Source organism: Oncorhynchus kisutch, linkage group LG3, assembly GCF_002021735.2.
Source record: "Oncorhynchus kisutch isolate 150728-3 linkage group LG3, Okis_V2, whole genome shotgun sequence".
NCBI lineage: Eukaryota > Metazoa > Chordata > Actinopteri > Salmoniformes > Salmonidae > Oncorhynchus > Oncorhynchus kisutch.
Window position 1 is genome coordinate 71946518 of NC_034176.2, and position 26079 is coordinate 71972596.

General features: G+C 41.1%; 3 protein-coding genes across 5 annotated transcripts in view; 2 read left to right on the top strand and 1 right to left on the bottom strand.

Annotated features, from left to right (window-relative positions):
• pde3b (phosphodiesterase 3B) overlaps positions 1-11003 on the bottom strand; it is a 97076-nt gene extending 86073 nt beyond the window's left edge. The window contains exon 1 of the mRNA XM_031813598.1: positions 9908-11003. Within this exon, the coding sequence (XP_031669458.1) occupies positions 9908-10798 (891 nt within the window). The 5' untranslated portion in view covers positions 10799-11003. The remainder of the gene's footprint in view (positions 1-9907) is intronic.
• Positions 11004-11777: 774 nt separating this feature from the next.
• On the top strand, positions 11778-16121 carry LOC109873198 (proteasome subunit alpha type-1-like). Its single transcript, XM_020464797.2, has 11 exons — positions 11778-11835; positions 12002-12075; positions 12787-12831; positions 12922-13023; positions 13127-13230; positions 13334-13422; positions 13541-13611; positions 13695-13824; positions 13897-13976; positions 15587-15691; positions 15849-16121. Exons 1-11 carry the CDS (start codon positions 11793-11795, stop codon positions 15906-15908), a joined length of 903 nt encoding a protein of 300 aa, XP_020320386.2. The 5' UTR covers positions 11778-11792; the 3' UTR covers positions 15909-16121.
• Positions 16122-17808: 1687 nt separating this feature from the next.
• On the top strand, positions 17809-25075 carry copb1 (COPI coat complex subunit beta 1). 3 transcript variants are annotated; one of them, XM_031813658.1, is made up of 22 exons: positions 17809-17896; positions 18497-18650; positions 18780-19009; positions 19176-19345; positions 19448-19562; positions 19652-19744; positions 20246-20383; positions 20477-20596; positions 20716-20823; positions 20978-21124; positions 21233-21378; positions 21459-21555; positions 21647-21807; positions 21921-22041; positions 22152-22379; positions 22568-22747; positions 23143-23287; positions 23424-23543; positions 23652-23797; positions 23888-23977; positions 24405-24560; positions 24731-25075. In XM_031813658.1, the coding sequence occupies exons 2-22, from the start codon at positions 18560-18562 to the stop codon at positions 24788-24790; spliced, it is 2862 nt and encodes a 953-aa protein (XP_031669518.1). In that variant the 5' UTR covers positions 17809-17896; positions 18497-18559; the 3' UTR covers positions 24791-25075. The 3 variants fall into 3 exon arrangements, with proteins under 3 accessions (XP_031669518.1, XP_020335223.2, XP_031669511.1); XM_020479634.2 differs by having other exon boundaries at positions 17824-18006; XM_031813651.1 differs by having other exon boundaries at positions 17824-17953.
• Positions 25076-26079: the final 1004 nt, after the last annotated feature.

Sequence of the window (26079 nt, forward strand, 5' to 3'; positions counted from 1 at the left end):
AGGGTCAGGTGCTTCTCGTTGCCTCTGATTGGGAACCATATTTAGGTAGCCTGAGTTTCGCTTTGTCTTTCGTGGGTGATTGTTCCTGTCTCTGTGTAGTGTTCACCAGATAGGCTGTATTAGGTTTCACGTTCCGTTTGTTGTTTTGTATTTATTAATTTATTTCATGTATCGCCGTTTTCTTCATTAAAGATCATGAGTAACCACCACGCTGCATTTCGGTCCGACTCTCTCTCAACAAACGAAGAACGCCGTTACAATATAATCGATGCGGTGCCTGTTAATTTATCATCGAACCACAGCCTACTTCGCCAAACAGGTGATGATTTAACAAGCGCATTCGCGAAAAAAGCACTGTCGTTGCACCAATATGTACCTAACCATAAACGTCAAGCCTTTCTTAAAATCAATAAACAAGTATATATTTTTAAACATGCTTATTTAGTTAACATTGCCTGCTAACTAGAGAAATTGTGTCACTTCTCTTACGTTCTGTGCAAGCAGAGTCAGGGTATATGCAGCAGTTTGGGATGCCTGGCTCGTTGCGAACTGCGTGAAGACCATTTCTTCCTATCAAATACCATAATTAATTTGCCAGAATTGTACATAATTAGGACATAACATCAAAGGTTGTGCAATGTAACAGCAATATTTAGACTTAGGGAGGTCACCCGTTAGATAAAATACGGAACGGTTCTGTATTTCACTGAAAGAATAAACCTTTTGTTTTCGAAATTATCGTTTCCGGATTTGACCATATTAATGACCTACGGCTCATATTTCTGTGTGTTATTATATTATAATTAAGTCTATGATTTGATATTTGACAGAGCAGTCTGACTGAGCAGTGGTAGGCAGCAGCAGGCTCATAAGCATTCATTCAAACAGCACTTTCCTGCATTTGCCAGCAGCTCTTCGCTTTGCTTCAAGCATTGCGCTGTTCAAGCCCATCAACTCCCGAGATTAGGCTGGCAATAATATAGTGCCTATAAGAACATCCAATAGTCAAAGGTATATGAAATACAAATGGTATAGAGAGAAATAGTCCTATAATAACTACAAACTAAAACTTCTTACCTGGGAATATTGAAGACACATGTTAAAAGGAACCACCAGCTTTCATATTCTGAGCAAGGAACTTAAACGTTAGCTTTCTTACATGGCACATATTGCACTTTTACTTTTCCAACACTTTGTTTTTGCATTATTTAAAGCAAATTGAACATGTTTCATTATTTATTTGAGACTAAATTGATTTTATTGATGTATTATATTAAGTTAAAATAAAAGTGTTAATAAAGTATTGTTGTAATTGTCATTATTACAAATATATGTATAAAAATCTGACAATTAATCGGTATCGGCTTTTTTTGGTCCTCCAATAATCGATATCGGTGTTGAAAAATCATAATCGGTTGACCTCTATACGAGACAGACACTGTAGGCGGGTCACATCCAGGCAAGGAGCCTTGGGTTCCTTAGTCAGGGGCCAGTGTTAACACTCTACGCCTCATTACTCCATCTTTTATTACGGACCAGATGAGGATGAAGAAAAAGAGTGCAACAGCATTGCAATACATCTGGGGGTTACACACTTATACCAACGACTGACATTTTAATAATTTATCAATTATTAAGGTCAGGATTATTTTTAAAAGTGTATTTCTACAATTCTATCTTTTAAAAACTGACCGCTAGCAGAGAGTGGAAAGGAGGATGATTTGTTCAGATACCAATATAAGCACTAAATTCTTCAATAACAATTAAGACTTTTTAATATCAGGTCAGCCCAGAATGTCTATATTACACATCCCTACTATAGCTAGATGGTTTGGGGGTTGTTTTCAGGACTTTAATTGGTGAGGATAATAGTTCCCGTGGATTTCTGATGAAACATTGAGGTCATTTGTGGGAAATCCTATGACTTGGTGACTTTGCCTATCCATATTCTTGGGGGCAAATGTTTTCACTTTGTTCAGCTGATACTTCATTTTTAATCATACGAACACCTTCGCTGAGACAAAAACACAAATCCCTCCCATCCTGCTCCATGAATTATGTATCAGTAGTCTCGCCATCACTTCATTAATACATTATGTTCACAGTGAGATCTCTAAAATGGCAGCAGCAGCATCCGTGTTGAGTAGGGCTTTCCCTCCCAGACTGCCTGACACATTGAAGGATCTCACCAACAACAGACAGATGTGTTCACTCCACACAGAGGACGTCAGCATACAGCTGCACTGCAGGACATACCGACTGGTAGGTCACATGAACACAGGGCCACGGCTTATTGTTTTGAAAACTTGGGAGATCAGTTTTCTGGTAAACACAAAAGGCCATTTTGACACTTTCAGAGCCATGTAAGTCAGGCTATGGAAAGCAGCATAGGAATGCTGCCCATTCATTGACAGGTTGTTGTAACTACACCTTGCTGTGTTAATGTGGTTCAGAAATGACATAGGACAACATGTGTATTATTAACAGTATTTATCTCAATTCAACAACTGCTGAACTGAAAGGTTCCTGTTTGAGATGGAGAAAGACCAGATTTTCCACCTGAATAGTAAAGTACATGTCGACAATATATACAGTGCCTTGCGAAAGTATTCGGCCCCCTTGAACTTTGCGACCTTTTGCCACATTTCAGGCTTCAAACATAAAGATATAAAACTGTATTTTTTTGTGAAGAATCAACAACAAGTGGGACACAATCATGAAGTGGAACAACATTTATTGGATATTTCAAACTTTTTTAACAAATCAAAACCTGAAAAATTGGGCGTGCAAAATTATTCAGCCCCTTTACTTTCAGTGCAGCAAACTCTCTCCAGAAGTTCAGTGAGGATCTCTGAATGATCCAATGTTGACCTAAATGACTAATGATGATAAATACAATCCACCTGTGTGTAATCAAGTCTCCGTATAAATGCACCTGCACTGTGATAGTCTCAGAGGTCCGTTAAAAGCGCAGAGAGCATCATGAAGAACAAGGAACACACCAGGCAGGTCCGAGATACTGTTGTGAAGAAGTTTAAAGCCGGATTTGGATACAAAAAGATTTCCCAAGCTTTAACCATCCCAAGGAGCACTGTGCAAGCGATAATATTGAAATGGAAGGAGTATCAGACCACTGCAAATCTACCAAGACCTGGCCGTCCCTCTAAACTTTCAGCTCATACAAGGAGAAGACTGATCAGAGATGCAGCCAAGAGGCCCATGATCACTCTGGATGAACTGCAGAGATCTACAGCTGAGGTGGGAGACTCTGTCCATTGGACAACAATCAGTCATATATTGCACAAATCTGGCCTTTATGGAAGAGTGGCAAGAAGAAAGCCATTTCTTAAAGATATCCATAAAAAGTGTTGTTTAAAGTTTGCCACAAGCCACCTGGGAGACACACCAAACATGTGGAAGAAGGTGCTCTGGTCAGATGAAACCAAAATTGAACTTTTTGGCAACAATGCAAAACGTTATGCTTGGCGTAAAAGCAACACAGCTCATCACCCTGAACACACCATCCCCACTGTCAAACATGGTGGTGGCAGCATCATGGTTTGGGCCTGCTTTTCTTCAGCAGGGACAGGGAAGATGGTTAAAATTGATGGGAAGATGGATGGAGCCAAATACAGGACCATTCTGGAAGAAAACCTGATGGAGTCTGCAAAAGACCTGAGACTGGGACGGAGATTTGTCTTCCAACAAGACAATGATCCAAAACAAAAAGCAAAATCTACAATGGAATGGTTCAAAAATAAACATATCCAGGTGTTAGAATGGCCAAGTCAAAGTCCAGACCTGAATCCAATCGAGAATCTGTGGAAAGAACTGAAAACTGCTGTTCACAAATGCTCTCCATCCAACCTCACTGAGCTCGAGCTGTTTTGCAAGGAGGAATGGGAAAAAATGTCAGTCTTTCGATGTGCAAAACTGATAGAGACATACCCCAAGCGACTTACAGCTGTAATCGCAGCAAAAGGTGGCGCTACAAAGTATTAACTTAAGGGGGCTGAATAATTTTGCACGCCCAATTTTTCAGTTTTTGATTTGTTAAAAAAGTTTGAAATATCCAATAAATGTCGTTCCACTTCATGATTGTGTCCCACTTGTTGTTGATTCTTCACAAAAAAATGGAGTTTTATATCTTTATGTTTGAAGCCTGAAATGTGGCAAAAGGTCGTAAAGTTCAAGGGGGCCGAATACTTTCGCAAGGCACTGTATATACAAATAAAGAGCTTTAAACATCTAAGAATCAATTTGGAGAGGCAATAGGACTGAATGAGCAGTAGGGAGGTGACTGAGGGAGTTGTTGGAGCCCATGCAGCCATGTCCTTTTCAGAGCAAAAGCAGTCATGCACTGAGAAGCCAAACACCTGCGATAACAGGCCCTCAGCAAGCGTCAACGCCCGCCCACCACACCGACCCACTTGCCTCCAGCTGCACAATGCCAAACCCACAGACAAACTTCCTCATGAGCTCAAGATAAACCGATAAAGCCACAACTACCCATAGACTCACACCAGGAGAAACAGAACATACAGCTCAGTTACCAAAGGACAGCAAATCAGTTTCCCTAGTCAAAGGAACACATTGCTGTGTGTGCGTGCGTGCGTGCGTGCGTGTGTGTGTGTGTGTGACACAAGCTCTTTAGGTCACTCATTAACCTTGGATCACTTTCTTTTTAAATACTTTATATTTGTCCTCATATCTAGCCTACCAATATGCCACAAAGTGTAGTGATGTGACACAGGATGTCAGTGCACTACACAGGATATCCAACCTGCCCCTTTTGCAGGAATGACACACATGTTAAACAATAGACAAACAAAATCTGATTTTGTCATGATAGTCCAAACACCACCCAAGCACTACCCAAAAAAAGAGAAATGGTATGCTACCAAATCATGGATGTATTTTCCCAAAAGACATGCAACGACTTTGGTTTATGCCTAGACGAAGTGACTGTTTTTCATTTGTGTGAACTCTTTAGGAAGTGTGGGGCCAACATGTCTGTTCCATGAAAACATTGCTACAAATGTAGGACTTTTTTATTCTGTGAGAAATGTGACCTATACAGGTAAAATCACTGTATGGTCTTTCTACCGTTCTCATGTGTGCAGTATTTTACCATTATTCTATCACTGAAAAAATAACATGATAACAACTGTGTAATACTTCCAGAATAATACTGCCTATATAGTAGTGCCTAATCATGTAGGCTGTCCATCTTACTACAGAAATCAAGCATTTAATACAATTACAAGTTCAAAACCTCACTGTGTGAACTCAATTGTTTAATTGTTCTATTGACTGCTCCTATAGTATAATTTGAAATACTGGCACATTATACTATAGGAATACTGGCACATTATACTATAGGAATACTGGCACATTATACTATAGGAATACTAGCACATTATACTATAGGAATACAGGTACATGATACTATAGGAATACTGGCACATGATACTATAGGAATACTGGCACATTATACTATAGGAATACTGGCACATTATACTATAGGAGTAGTCAAGGCAGACTGTTCATTGTATTCTTTTTCAAAGGACAAAGCACTGCAAATGTGTTTGTCAATCTCCTGTTTTCTGTTACCAAAATTGCATTTCAGGTAGAGAAGACTCCACCACTGGGGCCAGGATTTTACACCTGTTTTACTGTAGGCCCTTGTTCACAGTTTCAGGTTAGGTTTTGCTTTCTTTTGAGTTTGTGCAATGCAAACTAATAATTCAATGTCAAACAGATTTCAAGCAGCACTAGACGCACCTTCTGGTCCATGCCACTGTAGTTGGGTTTAAAGACGTAGTAGGCTGCGCTGATGACGAGCACATAGCCATTACACTGTGGGAAGGAAGGCTGTGACTCACAGGCAGGGGCCAGGGAGAGGGCCTGTTAGCTGGGCTCATCAGGTGGAGAAGCCATGAGGCCAGACATGACGTGAGGCCGCGCATCTATGAGATATTCCCACAAAACGTTGCACTGATTATCACTGTAGCTAGCCAGTCCATCAGTTTAGGAACCACAACGGGTTCTGACGGGTTCTGATGTCTGATGGCTACCAAATGGCTAAAACACTTCAAAAGTGCAAGCGTAATGTTTGATGACTAAGTTTCCAAAGAGAATCAGGAAGTGCAGGAGAGGCCGAGGTGTTGTGGTGTACTATCTAGATCATAAGATCACAGGACAGAGTGTGGCACCTTAATCTCAACCAGGTAAGATGCTCATAAGCTTAATGTCGCTCTCCAGACACAACACATTCACAGCCATTTGCTAGTCAGCAAATAATACAGATTCAATGTACCTTTCCTCAGTAACATCCCCTGAAAGTATGACAATTGTACTATCTATATGAGGTAGGGTACTATTACAAGATAATGAGCTACATCGTCTGTCCGAAATACAATGTAAGCAAAGATGCCCAAGAAAAGTAACATTTTAAATAGTTTGGAATAGGCCTAATGCTGCTTGCAATGTCATGTGCAAAGCACTTTTACGCTGTTTACTTAAACTTTTCATAAATGATCACAGCCTTCCCACAGACACCGTAAAAAGAAGGCTACTGCGACTGCGTGTATTATGTTCTAGGCCTATTTGCGCTCTGTGAGGATTGTTTTGCGGACAGATGACGTCACCCTTAAAGTCAAACTGCAATAAATTTCAAAGAATGTCAAGTAATCTTGAAAACAACACAATAAATAAGATAACACACTGATGATTATGTAGTGATTTGATCTGATTTGAAATGTAAGACATTTGTCCAACTGTGTGTCCAACACTTAAGAGCCAAACTAGTCGACATCTGGACTTCTTTTGCCTGGCTGTTTTGGCTGTACTATTCATTGCTTTTTAGCATGAACTATCAAGCTGAAATCCAAACTTCAGTATCTTTATGAAAAACATGACTGATGTGCCAATGTAAACCAAACTTTAAAAATGTAAGGTATCAGAGTCCAAAATAAGAAATAATGTATCAGTGCTTATGGCCTATCACTGATCATTCATCACTGGGACACTAAGTCTTACACTCAGAACGTCTAACCTAATACCAGATGTTTCAGAATACATGACACAAAGTGAGGTGATAGACATGCAAATGAGATGTAAAACTGTCTCTTCTCTGCATTATGGTCCTCCTTAGTCATGCCTTTGTTGGCCTATATAATTCATAATGAAGTAGACCTATATCATAACTATTTGAACTGTATTAGTAGTTGTACAAAGGAGTGTCAAGCACAGTATGTAGGCCTATTATGCTGTGAAACCCCAGAAAAATATCACCCAGATGATAATTGTTGCAATGATTACTTCACTATACCGCAGCCCCCCAAGTGCCGTGGAAAATACACTGAGCTCAGATTCATGACCGTCATGCTTGCACCATTACTACCTCAAATACTTTTCATTGTGCTCCTAAATTTCTTTGTATGCTCCTACATTTTTCAACTTAGGCACACACATGCTCCTTGTGAAAAAGGTCACTGTAGAGCCCTGAACAGAATGAGATAGTGTGCCATAACAAGGCCTACATAGCTATCATGGGAGAGTTCCGGCAAGAGACAGGCCTATTAAAACAGAGTTGTCTTTCAAAGACTTTAAATTATTTGGATTTCAGCTGCACATGGTCTCATATAAAAGGTGTTGGTATATGTGTCTGGCAGCTAACACTGAACTTTTGTTGCGTGGAAACTAGAAACAATTAACAGACATGGTCTAAATGCATCACTGGCTGGCAACAAATGGATCTAACGCAGAACAGGACACACAGCATACCATCATGTCAATATCAACAGAGCTTCAGGACAAAAGCAAGGATCGTGTCTAAACTTTGTATGCAAACCCAAATGTGGTTGACCACTGATCGTATATGGTGGTGTTGTTAATTTGTAAATATTAATTTGTGGAAACCGTTACTGAATGTGTCTGCTAAGACCACATTTGAGCTAGGCTTAATTACTATTATTCTACATTACATCATGACAAAGAGTCACATACAGGACTTGACTGTGGACACTGAACCTGACGTGCACATCATCACACTCTTAAAGTCCTTGCCTGGAATACTCAAATATGGTCCTTCAGTTAGGACAGTAGCACGTTTTGGGTGATGCTGGCACTCCTATCCTCTCTTGTTAAGTCAATACAGTTGGACAACAGGCAGTGACATCTTTATTTCACTGATCAATACTGGTCTACACCAATGCCCCTCACTGCCTGACAACATTACTGCTAGAACAGACCTGTATGGTAGTATCCAGACTTGAGTCTGCAATCTATTCCTGACAACATCCACTGCAGGACAATGAGTCAAATGAACAAAGAACAAATTCAATGTTGTGTTGTATGAGTGAAGTGTGCTATTACAACACTGTAATAAAACATCCTTTATGCAGCTTATGTGTCTTATCTTTTCATAATAATCTCCATCTTTAAGGTAGTCCAGTTTACAACAAAGGCTATTGCTGAAACAATATTTGGCAGGTCACTTTTATAAAACGTCACAGGTTCAGACAGAATCAGAGGCAAAACTAAATTCGGATAAATCTAATTGACAATGAAAAATATGATAGGCTAATCTAATATGGTCAGAGAGGGCAGGGCACACAATAAAATGTCAGCTGAACATATTGCCCTCATTGGATTTGAAAACTCTTATTATTAATGTGTGACATTTTGCCTAAATATTTCACAAATAAACTAGAATCAACTACCACCACTGATAATAAGATAAAGCCAAACTGCAATCAATAAAGTTTCTATACACAAATTGCCTGTTATTATACATCTTTAAAGGAATTACATTCCTTTGGGGTTTTAAAATATGGAACATCATTTGATGCCAAAGCCTGATGTCTATTTACTGTCAGAGTGGACGGCCCTGTCCTTCCAAAAACAGCTTCTTTCTGATACACAATTGGTTCTGGAGCTCAGATGTTGAAAATGTAAGCAAGTTAGCAATATTTCACATCCCTGCAAAGAATGTTATGATTGGGCCTGTGTAAGAAAGTAATAATAGGCCATTTCATCCAAGTTGTCTTCTTCATCAAATCAAGGGTACATTTTTTTGTATAAATACACTGTGGCCCTTGCTCAGCTGGGCCACAGTGACGTTGTTTGTTACAATCAAATGTAAGTGTGAACAGGATGTTTGACTATTGGGGGGGAGGTCTTCCATCTTGAACTATTGGGGAATGAATATCCTCCGTGGTCACAATACATTGCCTGGAATACAGTGAGTGTTGAAGCCAAATAAATACACTTGATGTTACTCCCACTTTCCATTGCAGTGGCCTCACACCAGGATATCCTAACTACAGTGAAATAATAACCTTATAGAGAACTTCAGAGATTAGTCAATATGTAGCACTAAGCACTTATTTTCTAAGCCTATATGAAAATTATGCCTGTGAGTGTATTACTAAATAATGATCATTGCATTGCTTACTCTACCATAAGTGATCACGCTTTAGCTTGTTTGACAGGTTTTACTGTCATCAACACAACTCTCTCAACAAACAAGAATAGAATAGGATGTCTGAATAAAAATCACTTAAGTAAATTAACTGATGGTGCATGTGTGCTCCATGTTATAGTCATATGGGTTTAATTATTGCAGGACTATCAGACTAGTTTATTTCATGAGACGATTATTTGTGTGAGTAGAGGTGAATGACCTGGATGGTGAATAGTTCAGCAGTGTAGGGGTGATTGTCTGTCTGGACTACTGTAGGCCTATGCATTTTGGATATGGGGTTTAATTGCCTCCTTGCTGGAGACCACAGGTTCAAGGTTGTGTACTCTTGCGCACGTGTGCTCACTCTGAGCAGTCAGTGATACTTTTTGCACAAATTAATGAAGGCAATGATGAACTTTATGCCAGCCCATGACCTACCTGCTCTCTGGATATGCACGGTAATGAAGGTCTGCGAGGCATTTTACAGCTGCCATAATAGCTGGTCGACGTTTCCCCCAAAGAAACACAACTGGACCTTCTCCTGGGTCTGATCACAGGGACTTTCTCCTCGTTGCTGGAGATCCTATTCGGCGTTTCCCTCGACGGGTAATAATGGTCAAAACAGAGAGACAAGAGCGAGCCTGAGACACCCGCCAAACACGCAAACACGGGTCTCAGGAGTGCAGGCAGACAGCTCAGACTGGTGAAAGACACCAACCACACAACACTGGCAAACACCAGGATCAGAACACTGTGTTTGAGTTTCAAAGTGGGGATCAGTGTTAGGAGACCCACACACCCCAACACGAATAACAACCTGCCAATCATTTGCATCTGGTGTTGGTCCTCTCCCCACTGCAAAAACCGCAAAACAAAAAAATCCCCTAAGTAACATGATGCTGGCAGTGACACAAGCCAACATTTATTACTTTCCCTCTTTTTCCTCCTTAAATAAAAGGTCAAAAAGAAGAATGCACAGCCTATGCTAAAGAGAGGGCTGATGGACTGAGAGAAGCCCGACAGAAAAGTCCGCAAATCCCAAAAGCTGAAGTCACTTTGCAAGCTCCTGGAAATAAGCAACGAAACTGCAAAAATTGCGAATGCACCCAGGTATAGGCCAGAAATTCTAAATATTTTTGAATTCAGAATGTCCTCAATGCAAAACCTACAGACGTTAAACAAAAATCCCCTTTGATGGACTTGTTTTAAAGGGGTGACGCAGCTCTTCACATAGCCGTTCCTGAAGCTCTCTGTGCTGTTTGCATTGGCAACCCCATCGTGGTGCCTGATTTTACTGTGCAAAACCTCTCCTTCTTCGCGAACAGCCATGTTTCCAACTGTAGCTCCTTGGATTCCTTGAAAAGTTTCCTTCTCCCAATATTCTCGCCGTATTAACTCTCAACTACCTGACGGCAAACGCACTCCATGGTCACTCAAACGTGCTCAAGCATTTTGACTAAAAGAAAGAAAGGTGAAATGTTGTTGTTTTTAGAGAAAAGGGACTCTGTGTCGCCGCCTAGATGTGACAATCCGCTACAAAAACTACAGATCGACACAGGCACGCGCTCTGCAGCACTAAAAACAAACCGTGCACTCTCATGGTCTGTCAGTAGAAGAGTGCTGCTATATAAAAACTAAGACTGTCAGAGTTAATGAGCTCGAGTAAACATTTTGTCATTTTAGTGCACGCATTTTTAAATCACAATTAATTGCATTGTCTGAACGCGTTCAAAATACACTGAAAACCTCAAAAGTAGATAATCTATACAGCTAAAAACAACCACACAACGTCAACATGTTGACAGTGAGGTTAAAGAAAGTGTGCGTTTATCAATTTACCTGATTTTGGTTACCGTTACTTTGGACAAAATCCAAACGTCAAATGATCTTGCTTTCAAACAGATATGCAACTTGATCTGTTTCTTTGGGATTTTAGGATTGGTAAAGTACATGTTGGCCAAAAATAAGGCCCATTATTTGAAGGTTTAGCCATTATTATTAGTGGTAGTAGAAGTAGTAGTAATAATAGTAGTAGTATTACTATTATTATTACAATTTTTTTATAGTGTAATTACATATCCAGGCTATTGTACCCCTATCTAGGCCTAGTTACTCTTGCAGGCCTGTGATATTGAAAGATTTCCAAATATGTTCAACTAACGAAATCTACCACTACATTTTTGAAAATATGTTTAATCTTAGAATACCTATTTTTGTATGTGTTCTAATGAGACTTTGTAAATGAAAGCATTGTTCCTCCACGGAATCGCATCTTTAGAGCACTACATATATCAGAGGACTCTATTTGGAAAAAGCAAGTGATATGTATATAAGAATAAGAAAAGCACCTTCAAAAATTTTCAGGGGTAAATAGTTGATTTCGACGAGATTGTAGATTATGTTTAACATTAGGTGTATTGAGTAATTGCACGCTTTTACTTTGTGTATTGTGGGTGGTTTCTGATTTATTCAGCAGTGTCTGGTGAAGAATTTCACATCACATCTGTAATCTACTTGTTTCCCTTTGCACAGACGTCAATAGGAAAAGTAATCAAGTTCTAATCGGTTATCTGAGGCGCTTGTTGGTGGAAAGCTCTATCATCATGGTAAGCTTGGAAGAAATAATATAATATGTACGATATATCAAAAGTGACTGCAAACGTAATAATTAAATGCACCAGAAATCTCTATTATCTGTAGTTGGATGGAAAGGCTACTTAGCTAGCTATCCATAGCAATGAGTAAGCATTTAGTTAAGCTTACTAGCCACGCTGCTGTAACTTACCGGTTAAGAAAAAGGTAATGAAATATAATAGCTGGCTAGGCTAACAACAAATGCTATGGCTGCACCCCTAACCTGTGACTATCCTATATTTTGGGTAGAATATGATAGTAGTAGCTAACTTCTTTCTTAATGTTATTGGACATAGCTAACATTTTAATCAATGGTAGCTAACTAGCTAGCTAATGTTATCCATTCAGCTAGCTACCTACCTTACCTACCTACCTAGATTAGTTGTTCACAACTTGAAGTCAAACTTCACTGTGTGAAGTCCAATCTGTGTTGCTAGCTAGTTAGTTAAATCAGATCTATTTTAGCTGAGTCATTGCCTTGTTAACGATACGTAAGAAGTAACTGTTACCATTAAAAGGTGGGCTTTGGGCAGCCAATATAAACAATGGAGCAATAATGGGTTCCATGATAACATTAAATGGAACTTGATTTCTATTATGGAATCAATGATGACATATTGTCCTATGACGACAGCAACATGTAGGTTTCTAGATTGTAAGACTCATTTTTGTATTTTTCTTAGTTCCGCAACCAGTATGACAATGATGTCACCGTTTGGAGTCCACAGGTAAGAGTCTGCAAATACAGGTAATGTAACAGTCAGCAATTTCAGCTGCAATATTTGTGACTCATAACAGGTCACTGTCTTGTGTTTCAGGGGCGTATTCATCAGATTGAATATGCTATGGAAGCAGTGAAACAAGGATCTGCCACAGTGGGTCTGAAATCTCGCAGTCATGCTGTACTTGTGGCTCTGAAGGTACAATTTACATTGATTTTACATTTGCATTCAAGAACATGATTATATGAAAAGCAGTGTAAAAGTAGTCTATTTTTAATCCTAATTTTGTGTTCTTGTCCAGCGAGCTCAGTCCGAGTTGGCTGCCCATCAGAAGAAAATTCTACACGTCGACAGCCATATTGGCATCTCCATTGCTGGCCTCACTGCTGATGCAAGGCTACTCTGGTAAGAGGATCTGTTGTGCATAGTTTTTCATATTCTTGAAGAGAATTAGACAGTATTCTTCTGACTGAGGTTAACACTTCTCTCCTCCATCATACTCCTTCAGCAACTTTATGCGTCAAGAGTGCCTGGACTCCAGGTTCGTGTTTGATCGGCCTCTCCCTGTGTCCCGCTTGGTCACACTAATTGGAAGCAGTATCCTTTTACCACAAATGTAGTTTTTATGATGCTTAACATGAATTGTCTGTATTGATCATTTGAAAAGTTATTATACCGTTGCAACTAAGACAATCCACCTTGACCTAGCACTCAGAAACCCAGATCCCTACACAGAGATATGGAAGAAGGCCTTATGGTGTGGGATTGCTCATCGCAGGATATGATGTAAGATATGTATTGGTTGGTTTGTTCCTCTGTAAATATTAGTGGAGTAGTATGTCATATCTAATATTGTCTGTCTTTTCTAGGATATGGGGCCACACATTTTCCAGACCTGCCCCTCTGCCAACTACTTTGATTGCAAGGCCATGTCCATAGGGGCCCGCTCCCAGTCTGCACGTACCTATCTGGAAAGACATATGGACACTTTTCTCGACTGTGAGTATTTTAAGCCTTTTCTTCTCTGCTTCTGATGTAAGCACATTGTAAAACTTTCATTCTGTCTTGTAGGTGAACTGAATGACCTGGTTCAACATGGCCTCCGGGGACTGAGAGAAACTCTACCTGCAGAACAAGATCTTACCACAAAGGTAGCTTACTGCAAGCTCTATGGAGACGCAAGATTCAGAGCATAGCGCAATGTTGGAATGTCGTTTTTTGTCACAAAAGGGGCGGGTTCTTGTAATACCATCCGGCATTCAACATACTTTTCTACTACCTAAAAATTGAGGCAGTGTTGTCACTTGGTTCCATCGATCCGATCTATAGGTTATTAATCAAATTAGCCTATTTTGCATTGATAATCAAACAACAAGAATCCACCCAAAAGGGTATTTTGTTTAGAAGTTATAACTATCAGGCTAGTGTGAAATTGTATAACCTGCTATAGCCAACTAGCTAGCCATATGATTTTTTCTCTGCGAGCAAAACATTATGATGTTCTGTTTTTAGCTGATATGGGAATTAATACACAAGCAGCATATCAAACTGGGATAATGTTTTGGGTTACACTTAGTGATGTTACGTTTGATGCCTGAATTCTGAGGCATAAGTCAAAATCACTAAGAAGTGTACTTCGAGGCAGTGTGCAAATGCCTGTATCACGAATATCAGAAGCATGTGATTAATGACATGAAGCTTCGTTTCGTCGAACAACCACCTGATTGGTTTGGTAGAAGACAAAAAGGCTATGCTGAGCACACGCTAATTTGGCTGCTCTAAATTATTTTTGAACAGCAGACGTAACTAGTGTACACTGTGTTGATTAAAGCCTTGAGTAAATGAACCTATTTGACACAATTGTCTTGAAAACCTCAGCTTCAGGAAGCTTTGTTTCCCCATCAGTAGTTAAACCTGCAAGTATACGAATATTTGCCAGTGCATATGTTTGAATTATAAATCGGATTTATTTCATAAGGAGATAGATGTGGGAAGTTAAAAAAAAGCTAGCTAGCTTCCTATGTTTAAAGCCAGCTACCAGCTAGCTACTAATAAAAATGAAAATATTACAAAACTTTGCTATCGCCCCCTTGTGAGTCACTTTCCATTTACCTACATGTAAATATTTCCTCAATTACCTCGACTAACTTGTGCCCCCGCATATTGACTCTGTACCGGTACACCCTGTATATAGCCTCGCTACGGTTATTTTATTATTGTTCTTTAATTATGTTATTTTTCTATTCTTGTTTTATGTTTTTATTTTTTTACTTCAGTTTATTTTAGTAAATAATTTATTGACTGCAATAATTTTTCTTAACTGCATTGTTGGTTAAGGTCTTGTAAGTAAACATTTCACTAAGGTCTACACCTGTTCTATTTGGCGTTATGTGACAAATAAAATTAGATTTTATTTTAATGGGAGTGGGACCGGCAAGGATATCATGTTACCAAAACGTATCCCCTGCTCCAAAAATCCCACTGCACCCATGTGCACGTAGATCAACGGAGTGAAGCTTGTAGTAACCTTAAGACTTTTAAATCAGGCTACTGTCCAATTATCTACTCCTCACCTTGAAGTGGGCTCTCATTCGCTCCCCCTTATGGGATGGACTGGTATAACTACTATGTGAAAACACCTTCTAGCCATTCTTACACTAATCCAGTGTTTTTAAATTCATGAGGGGTTCTGAGAGAGAAGGGTAGGGGTTCGGAACACAAGTTAATTCACAGATTGACAACTTAATGTCTGCCCTTTTAGAATGTGTCCGTTGGGATTGTTGGCAAGGACATGGAGTTTACCATCTACGATGATGGCGATGTGGCATCATTCCTTGAAGGCCTTGAGGAGAGACCACAGAGAAGGGTAAAGAACAACTTGGCAAATGTTGAATACAAATATTTTCTCTGAGGAAACTTGTCAAGAGGAACGGTTATTGCCTTAACTGAATAATGTACCGTCAATAATCTTATTATCTCCATACCTGACAATGCACATGCCTTGTCCTCTTGTTGTACTGCAGGTTGCCCAGCCAGATGACGAGCCGGCAGCAGAGAAGCCAGAAGAACCCATGGAGCTCTGAGATTAAAGTGTGTCCCAGACAGTGTGAAGATGACAACGCTCTTATCCCTGATTCATTCAGTCAATATTCCACCCACACTCACTTGTAACTGGATCAACATGGAGAACAATTACCATTATACTTGTGTATGTTCAAGTCGACTATCTATGATTTTTGTGAACGGTTCAATGTTTGCATATATTTTTTGTCATTAAAGACAAACCTTTTCTGAAATTGTCTGGTTCGTTAAACTTCTTATGGCTGGGGGGCAGTATTGAGTAGCTTGGATGAATAATGTGCCCAGAGTAAACTGCCTGCTACTCAGGCCCAGAAGCTAAGATATGCATATTATTAGTAGATCTGGATAGAAAACACTCTGAAGGTTCTAAAACTGTTTGAATGATGTCTGTGAGTATAACAGAACTCATATGGCAGGCAAAAACCTGAGAAAAAATCCAACCAGGAAGTGGGAAATCTGAGGTTTGTACGTTTTCAAGTCTTTGCCTAACCAATATACAGTGTCTATGGGGTCATTTAGCACTTCCTACGGCTTCCACCAGATGTCAACAGTCTTTAGAACCTTGTTTCAGGCTTCTACTGCAAAGGGGGAGTGAATGAGAGCTGTTTCAAACAGGTATCTGGCAGAGTGCCATGAGCTCAGGCTCACGTGCGCCCGTGAGAGTTAGCTGCGTTACTTTTCCTTTCTAAAGACAAAGGAATTGTCCGGTTGGAATATTATTGAAGATTTATGATAAAAACATCCTTAAGATTGATTCTATACATCGTTTGACATGTTTCTACGAACTGTAATGGAATTGTCGTCTGAACTAAGTGCCTGCCCCTTGTGAATTTGGATTTGTGAACTAAACGCGTGAACAAAAAGGAGGTATTTGGACATAAATTATGGACTTCATCTAACAAAACAAACATTTATTGTGGATCTGGGATTCCTGGGAATGCATTCTGATGAAGATCATCAAAGGTAAGTTAATATTTATAATGCTATTTCTGACTTCTGTTGACTCCACAACATGGCGGGTATCTGTATGGCTTGTTTTGGTCTCTGAGCGCTGTACTCAGATTATTGCATGGTGTGCTTTTTCCGTAAAGCTTTTTCGAAATCTGACACAGCGGTTGCATTAAGGTGAAGTTTCTCTATAATTACCTGCATAAAACTTGTATCTTTTATCAATGTTTATTATGAGTATTTCTGTAAATTGATGTGGCTCTCCAAAATCACCGGATGTTTTGGAAGCAAAACATTACCAAACATAACACACCAATGTAAAATGAATTGTGGATATAAATATTAACTTTATCGAACAAAACATACATGTATTGTGTAACATGAAGTCCTATGAGTGTCATCTGATGAAGATCATCAAAGGTTAGTGATTCATTTTATCTCTGCTTTTTGTGACTCCTCTGTTCTCCTCTGTTCTTATGTGGCCACTCGGTGGTGGATGTTTTCAAAGAGGTAGGAACCAAAGTGGGGGTTTATTTATGCCTAAACACCAACTGAACTTTTGAACAAAAAAATTAAAACAAAGATGTTCAAACTTCATGACTAACCCAGGATTACTATGGACTTTATTTAATTGTAATCATTGGTAAGACAACCTACTTACAAACCCAACTGAAATGTTAACCTTATATAATGTGGCTTGGTCAACCTTCTGGATTGGACCATACCAAGTGATGGGCGGATGGGTCAATTATAAACAAAATCTACAATTCAATATTTCATAAATAGCAAATGTATAAATTACTTGTAGCAAAAACATGTAAAGCATCAGTTCAGTACATCCATGGAGGCAATATAGAATATTGTTACATTGGGCAACACTCATAATTAGAATTTCGTCTTCGCGTCTAGACATCCGGGTTATTTGTCCCTTTTCACTTGCTGTATCAGTGATGTGGCTCAGAAAGTAGCTAATCTTCCACGTCACAGGGAAGTGGGGAACGCACAGCTCGAGAAGATCTCTGAGCAATTTACAGATGCCCAAGTAAATAAGAGACGCGACATCTGAGGCTATTTTGAAATATAGTAAACGTGCAGTAAGGTAGCTAAGTGCTTATTTCTCTATCGTAACCAAGTGCGGAAGGATTGGTTTGGGTAATTGTATTCCAAATATGTTTTGGTATCTATCCACCATTTGCAAGCTAAAGCTAGCTGTCATGGACGACAAGCGTTTGAGCTTGCTCTATTTGCAATAACAAAACGTCCGACTAGTTTACTAGGCTCTGTGAAGTGATACTGCCATATTGCATTTTTGTTGTTGTTGTGAATGTCACTGATTGAGCCGCATAATTCGTTAAGCTATTGACTTGTCAATAACTAGCGTACTAGCTAACTAACAGTCGAGGCGGCCTGTGTGAATGAATAACATTTACTGGCTACTCAACAACAACAAAAAACCTAGCTACTATAGTACAAGCTAGCTAACTGACTTGTCTACGTGATGTGTCGACTAGCTACCACATATTTCTTAGTTACAGCAGTGCAATATTCGAAAGCATGAATCGTGTTCAATAACTTATGTGTAATAGCACCTATTTACAGTTGTCGGATTATGCATTAACATTACTTGATGGGTACTTCATAGGAATCATCTTAGCAGTTTTGTTGATTGGGGTGCTGCAAGAGGAAAGTGGATCCATCCGGCAAAATGACAGCCGCAGAGAATGTTTGTTACACTTTGATCAATGTTCCAAATGACTCCGAACCTCCATCGGAAGTCAGTCTCAAAGCAGACTTGGGTAAGTATCCTCTGTTGACCCTATCTGCATTGGCAATAGGCACTTAACCGCCCCTAAACTATCAGTGTGACTGATCTGTGATTAGTGTGACTTTAAGAGTAATACAATGTTATTTTTTCCTGATATCAGAAAAAGGAGAGATCAAGGCAAAGACAGAGGCCCTGAAGAAGGTAATCATCATGATACTGAATGGAGAGAAGCTGCCAGGCCTACTGATGACCATCATCCGATTTGTCCTCCCACTTCAAGACCACACCATTAAAAAGCTTCTGCTAGTCTTCTGGGAGATTGTCCCCAAAACGACTCCAGATGGCAAGCTGCTACAGGAGATGATCCTTGTCTGTGACGCCTACAGAAAGGTATGGTAGCATACTTCACAAGTGTACTGTCACTGCATGTCTGAATGTTAAATACATTATATAATTAGCACAAGAAAGTATGACATGTGACTATTACATTTACATGTACATGTACATTACATTACATTTAATGCCTCTTATTCAAGAGAATGTTTGTCTGTTTCAGGACTTGCAGCACCCCAACGAGTTCATCCGTGGATCCACCCTGCGCTTTCTGTGCAAGTTGAAGGAGTCTGAGCTGCTGGAGCCCCTCATGCCAGCCATCCGCGCCTGCCTGGAGCACCGCCACAGCTACGTTCGCCGCAATGCTGTACTGGCCATCTACACCATCTACAGGTACACTTACTGTAGTGATACAATATGGAAGTCCCGTATGACTGTTTATGACCCTTAATGGGGAACATGGCATTTACTTGAGCAATTTTATTTCCATCTCAGGAACTTTGAAAATCTTATCCCAGATGCCCCTGAGTTGATCCATGATTTTCTTGTGAATGAAAAAGATGCCAGCTGCAAGAGAAATGCTTTCATGATGCTCATTCACGCAGACCAGGTCAATTGCATCTTCACTTTTTTTAGTAGAGACCAATCACCAACATTTTTCTGTGTCTGGGACTAACACTGGTCATTTCCACTGTGCAGGACAGAGCTCTGGATTACCTCAGCACCTGCATTGATCAAGTGCATACATTTGGAGATATTCTCCAGTTGGTCATTGTGGAGCTGATTTACAAGGTGAGTACTTCAGACATTTTCCCACCAGAAACCTCCCAGATATCTATCTTGAGAAATATGTAAAGAATCCATTGGACGGCACACAATAGGCCCAAACTGTCATTTGGGTTAGGGGAGGGTTTGGACGGCAGGGATGTTCTTGTCTCATCCCGCACTAGCGACTCCTGTGGCTGGCCGGGCTCAGTACATGCTGACACGGTTGCCAGGTGTACGGTGGTTCCTCTGACACGTTGGTGCGGCTGGCTTCCGGGTTAAGTTGACATTGTGTCAAGAAGCAGTGCTGCTTGGCTGGGTTGTGTTTCGGAGGACGCACGACTCTAGACCTTCGCCTCCCCCGAGTCCATAATGGGAGTTGCAGCGATGAGACAAGACTAACTACCAATTGGATACCATGAAATTGGGGAGAAAAAGGCCTAAAAAAAAGAAGCTTCAATTGAAAATTATATCCACGTAAGTACTAGCATTTTTATTTGCCATGTCTCTTGTTTCCTCAATGTTTAGGTGTGCCACGCTAACCCGTCTGAGCGTGCCCGCTTCATCCGCTGCATCTACAACCTGTTGCAGTCCTCCAGCCCAGCCGTCAAGTACGAGGCAGCTGGCACTCTTGTCACGCTGTCCAGCGCACCCACTGCCATCAAGGTACCCCCCTCTCACTTATCTACATCACGGCACTGCTGTCGATTTTAGTCTGGCATTGTGTGTCTTTCAATGGCATTTGTGTGGTTGTTCTAGGCTGCTGCCCAGTGCTACATCGACCTGATCATCAAGGAGAGTGACAACAACGTGAAGCTGATTGTCCTAGATCGTCTGATAGAGCTGAAGGAGCATCCCACTCATGAACGTGTTCTCCAGGTACTCCAACTTCACTTTCATTAATGTTGCTTCTGGTGAACAGACTCCATGTTAGGTACCACTAAGTCTTTGAAGTGTAATAATAACCTGGTTAACATGTCTGTTCTCTGTCCACTCAGGACCTGGTGATGGATATTCTTCGTGTTTTGAGCACGCCTGACCTCGAGGTCCGGAAGAAGACCCTGCAGCTGGCCTTGGACCTAGTTTCATCCCGAAACGTAGAGGAGGTGGGGTGTCATCCTCAGGACTCTCCTGTCTCTGTGGACTCTCCTCTCCTGTCTCTGTGGACTCTCCTCTCCTGTCTCTGTGGACTCGCCTCTCCTGTCTATTTTGTAAAAGGATGATTATTCTAACTAAGGTGTTCGTGTGTTTGTGTTCCAGTTGGTGATAGTTCTGAAGAAAGAGGTGATTAAGACCAACAATGTGACGGAGCATGAGGACACTGATAAATTCAGGCAGCTGCTGGTGCGCACCCTCCACTCATGCAGTGTACGCTTTCCTGACATGGCGGCCAATGTCATTCCTGTGGTGAGTCTACCGATCTACCCTGTTCTCTCACACACCCTGAAATCAAACACAGCTAGGGTCATTCTGTCCTCTGTGATGTATTCTAAATAACATACGTGTGTCACTCAGCTGATGGAGTTCCTGAGTGACACTAATGAGGCAGCTGCGGCTGATGTGCTGGAGTTTGTGAGGGAGGCCATTCAGAGGTTCGACAACCTGAGGCCCCTCATCATCGAGAAGATGCTGGAAGTCTTCCACGCCATCAGGACTGTCAAGTAAGACCAAGACCAACCGTAATTGGAGAATTACTGATTTAAAAAATTATGCTGACATCCAATCTTTTAAACTGTGTTAGGATCTACAGAGGAGCGCTTTGGATCCTGGGAGAATACTGCAGCACTAAAGAGGACATTCAGAGTGTGATGACAGAAGTGCGCAGGTCGCTTGGTGAGGTGTGTGTGCTTATGGATTATTCATTCACTTTCAGCGCCCAATACCAGAGTGATACTTGATGCCAGTTGCTCATGTCTGTCCCCTTTTCAGATTCCCATAGTAGAGAACGAGATCAAGAAAGAGGCTGGGGAGGGGAAGCCGGAAGAAGAGGTGAGCGCAGCGCCAGCAGCCAAACTGGTGACAGAGATGGGCACCTACGTCACACAGAGCGCCCTCAGCTCCTCCCGTCCCTCAAAGAAGGAAGAGGACAGGTAAAATAAATCACCTTTTGTGTCTAAAATGCACAGTTTCTTAGCTTGCAGTGATTGTCTTTCAGAAGTGGATGATATGTCACTAAATGAAACTGTCGTCTCTTTCCCTGTAGGCCTCCTCTCAGGGGCTTCTTGATGGACGGAGACTTCTATGTGGCAGCCTCTTTAGCCACAACCCTGACCAAAGTGGCCCTGCGATATGTCACCATAGTTCAAGACAAAAAGAGACAGAATGTAAGTATAGAAACGGTTGTGAAACAGTTGTGATTTAGGTGTTCCATGTTCACTGTCCATTGAAAGTCATGAAGTGATTCTAATGCTCTCTATCACCGTCTCCCCTTCAGTCCTTTGTGGCTGAGTCTATGCTGATCATGGCCACCATCCTCCACTTGGGCAAGTCCTCTCTGCCCAAGAAGCCCATCACAGACGACGATGTGGATCGCATCTCGCTGTGCCTCAAGGTGCTGTCCGAGTGTTCGCCCCTCATGAACGACATCTTTAACAAGGAGTGCCGCAAGTCCCTGTCTCACATGCTCACTGTCAGGCTGGAGGAGGAGAAGCTATCTCAGAAGGTAGGGAGGAGCGCTGGCTGCTAGATTACTAGGCCATAGCTTCCAGTCCACTCTTCTCACTAAACCACTGCCTTCTCCCAGTTCAATCAGCTATACTCTAGTTCTCCCTTCACCTAGCTGCCTATCCATTTGGACACTGCTGGATTGTATTGCTATGTGCTGATGGTGTTCTGTGCTCTTATCCACAGAAAGAGTCAGAGAAGCGGAACGTGCTGGTGCAGGCAGACGACCCCATTTCCTTTATGCAACTGACGGCCAAGAACGAGACGTCCTCCAAGGAGGACCAGTTCCAGCTCAGTTTACTGGCTGCCATGGGAACCACTCTTAAGAAGGAGGCTAATGACCCCATGGCCTCCAAACTCAACAAGGTACACATACAAGGACCCAGTAGACACACACACTGTTCTGTTACAGAATTACAATATTGTGTGCTTGTGAAATTACACGGTCATGTGCCTTTTTGGATAGTAGATGTGTGATATACCTCAAGTTGCCAGCAGGTGGCTTTGTGTTTCCAACGTGACAGTGAGCCATTGAAATCAGTGTTTTCTAGTTCTGTTCCACAGGAACGACTATGAAAAGAGGGAATGAATATAACATTTCTAGGTTCAGGCTATGGCATGGATTGTATCAGGATCCTATTCAGAAATGTACGTTTTCATCTTAGCTATTAGTGCTGTTGAGGTAGTTATTGACAGTTGCTCCGTTGTATAACAACAGGTTGGTGAGGACCATGTCATTCTGAGTGTATGTTGTATTGCAGGTTACCCAGCTGACTGGTTTCTCAGATCCAGTCTATGCTGAGGCCTATGTCCATGTCAACCAGTATGACATTGTGCTGGACGTGCTGGTCGTCAACCAAACCAACGACACCCTTCAGAATTGCACCCTGGAGCTGGCGACATTGGGTGAGGTTCTAGTCTATAGTTCCAATGACTATATGCAGAGTCCTACAACCTTACTAAGGGTTGTTTCAGGGCAATTTCTCTTGTTTGCCATAGGTGATGTATGTCTAATGCTGATATCAACCTTTCAATCCAACAGGTGACCTCAAGCTGGTTGAGAAACCTTCTCCTCTCACTCTGGCACCCCATGACTTTGCCAACATCAAGGCTAACGTCAAAGTGGCGTCCACAGAGAATGGCATCATATTTGGCAACATAGGTAAGAGGATCACTTCTAACTTCTGTCAGAATACTTGTCATGAATAATCTGATGCCAGCCTCCACTCCATGTGTACGACATCAGTTCTAATGTCTGTCTGTCTCTCAGTGTATGACGTATCAGGAGCTGCCAGCGACAGGAACTGCGTGGTCCTCAGTGACATCCACATTGACATCATGGACTACATCCAGCCAGCCTCGTGCACAGATGCAGAGTTCAGACAGATGTGGGCTGAGTTTGAGTGGGAGAATAAGGTACTACTGCTAGATAAGAGAACTGTCCATATTTGGTTTTGTTTTGTTAATGTATTCAGTGGATAATCGTAATAACACTGTTTATTCTAGGTGACAGTGAACACCAACATTGCAGACCTGAATGAGTACCTCCACCACATCCTCAGCTCCACCAACATGAAGTGCCTGACCCCAGAGAAGGTACAGTAGTCGTGGAGTATTGCCGTTAGAACTACATCAATAGGACGATGATGTGTAGAACAGAAAACCTGGCAGATGGGAAGGCTAATGAGGGGAAGTTGTCAGAGCGTCTAACTTTTCTGTTGCTGCTACCTTTTTTAGTGTTAGGATTTGATTTCTAAATGGCTTTTTATAATTATCTGATTGAATCAATCCGTTTGATAAGAAAAGGGCGCCCTGCGAGGTACAGGCAATATGTACCTATTTATTTTGTATCAAGTTCTTCATCAATCCACTGATGGATTTAGACAGTTAAGATGAGCTTGACTCTCTTGTCATAGCCCTGTCTTCAGCAAACTCAGCACATTTCATACTCATACTACTGGGTCAAATAGGTAGTAATGCATGTGATGCTCACTCACACAACCTTGTCTGTCCTTACAACCAGGCACTTTCTGGCTTCTGTGGCTTCATGGCTGCCAACCTGTATGCCCGCTCCATCTTCGGTGAAGACGCCCTGGCCAACGTCAGCATTGAGAAGCCCATCCACCTGGGTCCTGATGCCCCTGTCAACGGACACATCCGCATCCGGGCCAAGAGCCAGGTGAGAAACTCACTCCCCACTCAGACTACATCCCAAAATGCACCCTATTCCCTATATAGTGCACTCTTTATGGGATGCAGACGACGTAATGATAGAATAATGCAAACATCGGGGTGGAATTGTTTATTAAAGTTTATACATTGCAAGTAACCCTTCCCTTCTCTCTACAGGGTATGGCATTGAGTCTGGGTGACAAGATCAACCTTTCCCAGAAAAAAACATCTGTATAAAGTGAACTGAAAACCAGCAGTCCAACTGAGAACTCCACATTACTGGATAAGATTAATCTGCAAAGAAATGTGCTTTCTGCTCGTCCTCTCTAGTCTCGTCTGTCTCTGGCCATAAAGCGCTACAATATTTTTTTGATGGCCATTTTGATTAAGTACTGTTCTGTCTTTATGAGAAATGGTTTTACACCTCCTGTGTCAGGACGAAACTCCCTCTTATTGTCCTCCAAGTGATATCCTTGGCCTTTCTTTCATTTTCAATAAACATGACATGTATAACAAAACATACTCCCAACATTTGTCAGACGATGGGCTGTTTGCATGTTCAGTCGTTCTTTACTCACACTAAAGGAACGCGAGGTAGGAAAAACTTCGGATCCACAATCCCTTAACTACGCCATTGACAAAAGTTATGACAGTAAAGTGAAATGCAATGTCAGACTAAACCATGAAATATGGATGCAGTTTGAATTTACATTCAATCCACTACGGCTGTGTATACATAGGCAGCCCAATTCTTACGTTTTTGCCACTAATTGGTCATTTGACCAAACAAATGATCTGAATTGGGCTGCCTCTGAATAAGCAGCTTAGCTGATCTCATGTCCCATTATTGTCTTTATAATTCAGATAATGACTCATCGAAGTGATTATTGTATCAGATGCATGCAAATTCCTTGAAAGTAAAACTTAGTTAAAGGTTTGTGGAAAAAAGTTGTTGCTTCTGTAAATTGCAAGTAATTGCATCAATGAAGTGAAAATGTATGTTTCTGCCAGGTCCCAAATTTGAAGTCATAGAAATGTGGAGTGAACACAATCAACGTGCTGTGTGAGATCATTCTTTGCTATGTATTTGAAATGGTGAGCGATCAGCATCAAATCCCTTGTCAATTTCTAAGCAGTCACATACACTTACATTGCTTTGACTGCCTTTCCCACCTCACCATTATATAAAACTTCTCAAGTTGAATAGACACTCAATTTCCCTCGCTTCTTGGAAAGAAGAACATCACGTTTTGCCTTGTATGGAAAGATTTGGAATGTGTGAGCACTTCACGCATGTTTTCTGAATTTGATTACCAAATTTCCATTAGTTTCTCATTGAGAGAGGCATGTTTAAAAGCAACATTACTGTGAAATGATTGCTTGTAAGAAAATGGTTTGAAAAACACGATTTTAGGCCTATAGTGAAGAGTTCAGACAGTAACAAATAAAACCCATGATGAATCATTAAGTCCTTTTCCTCTCAAGTCCTCATCTCACCCTAAAATCTGCAGATATACAACACCACA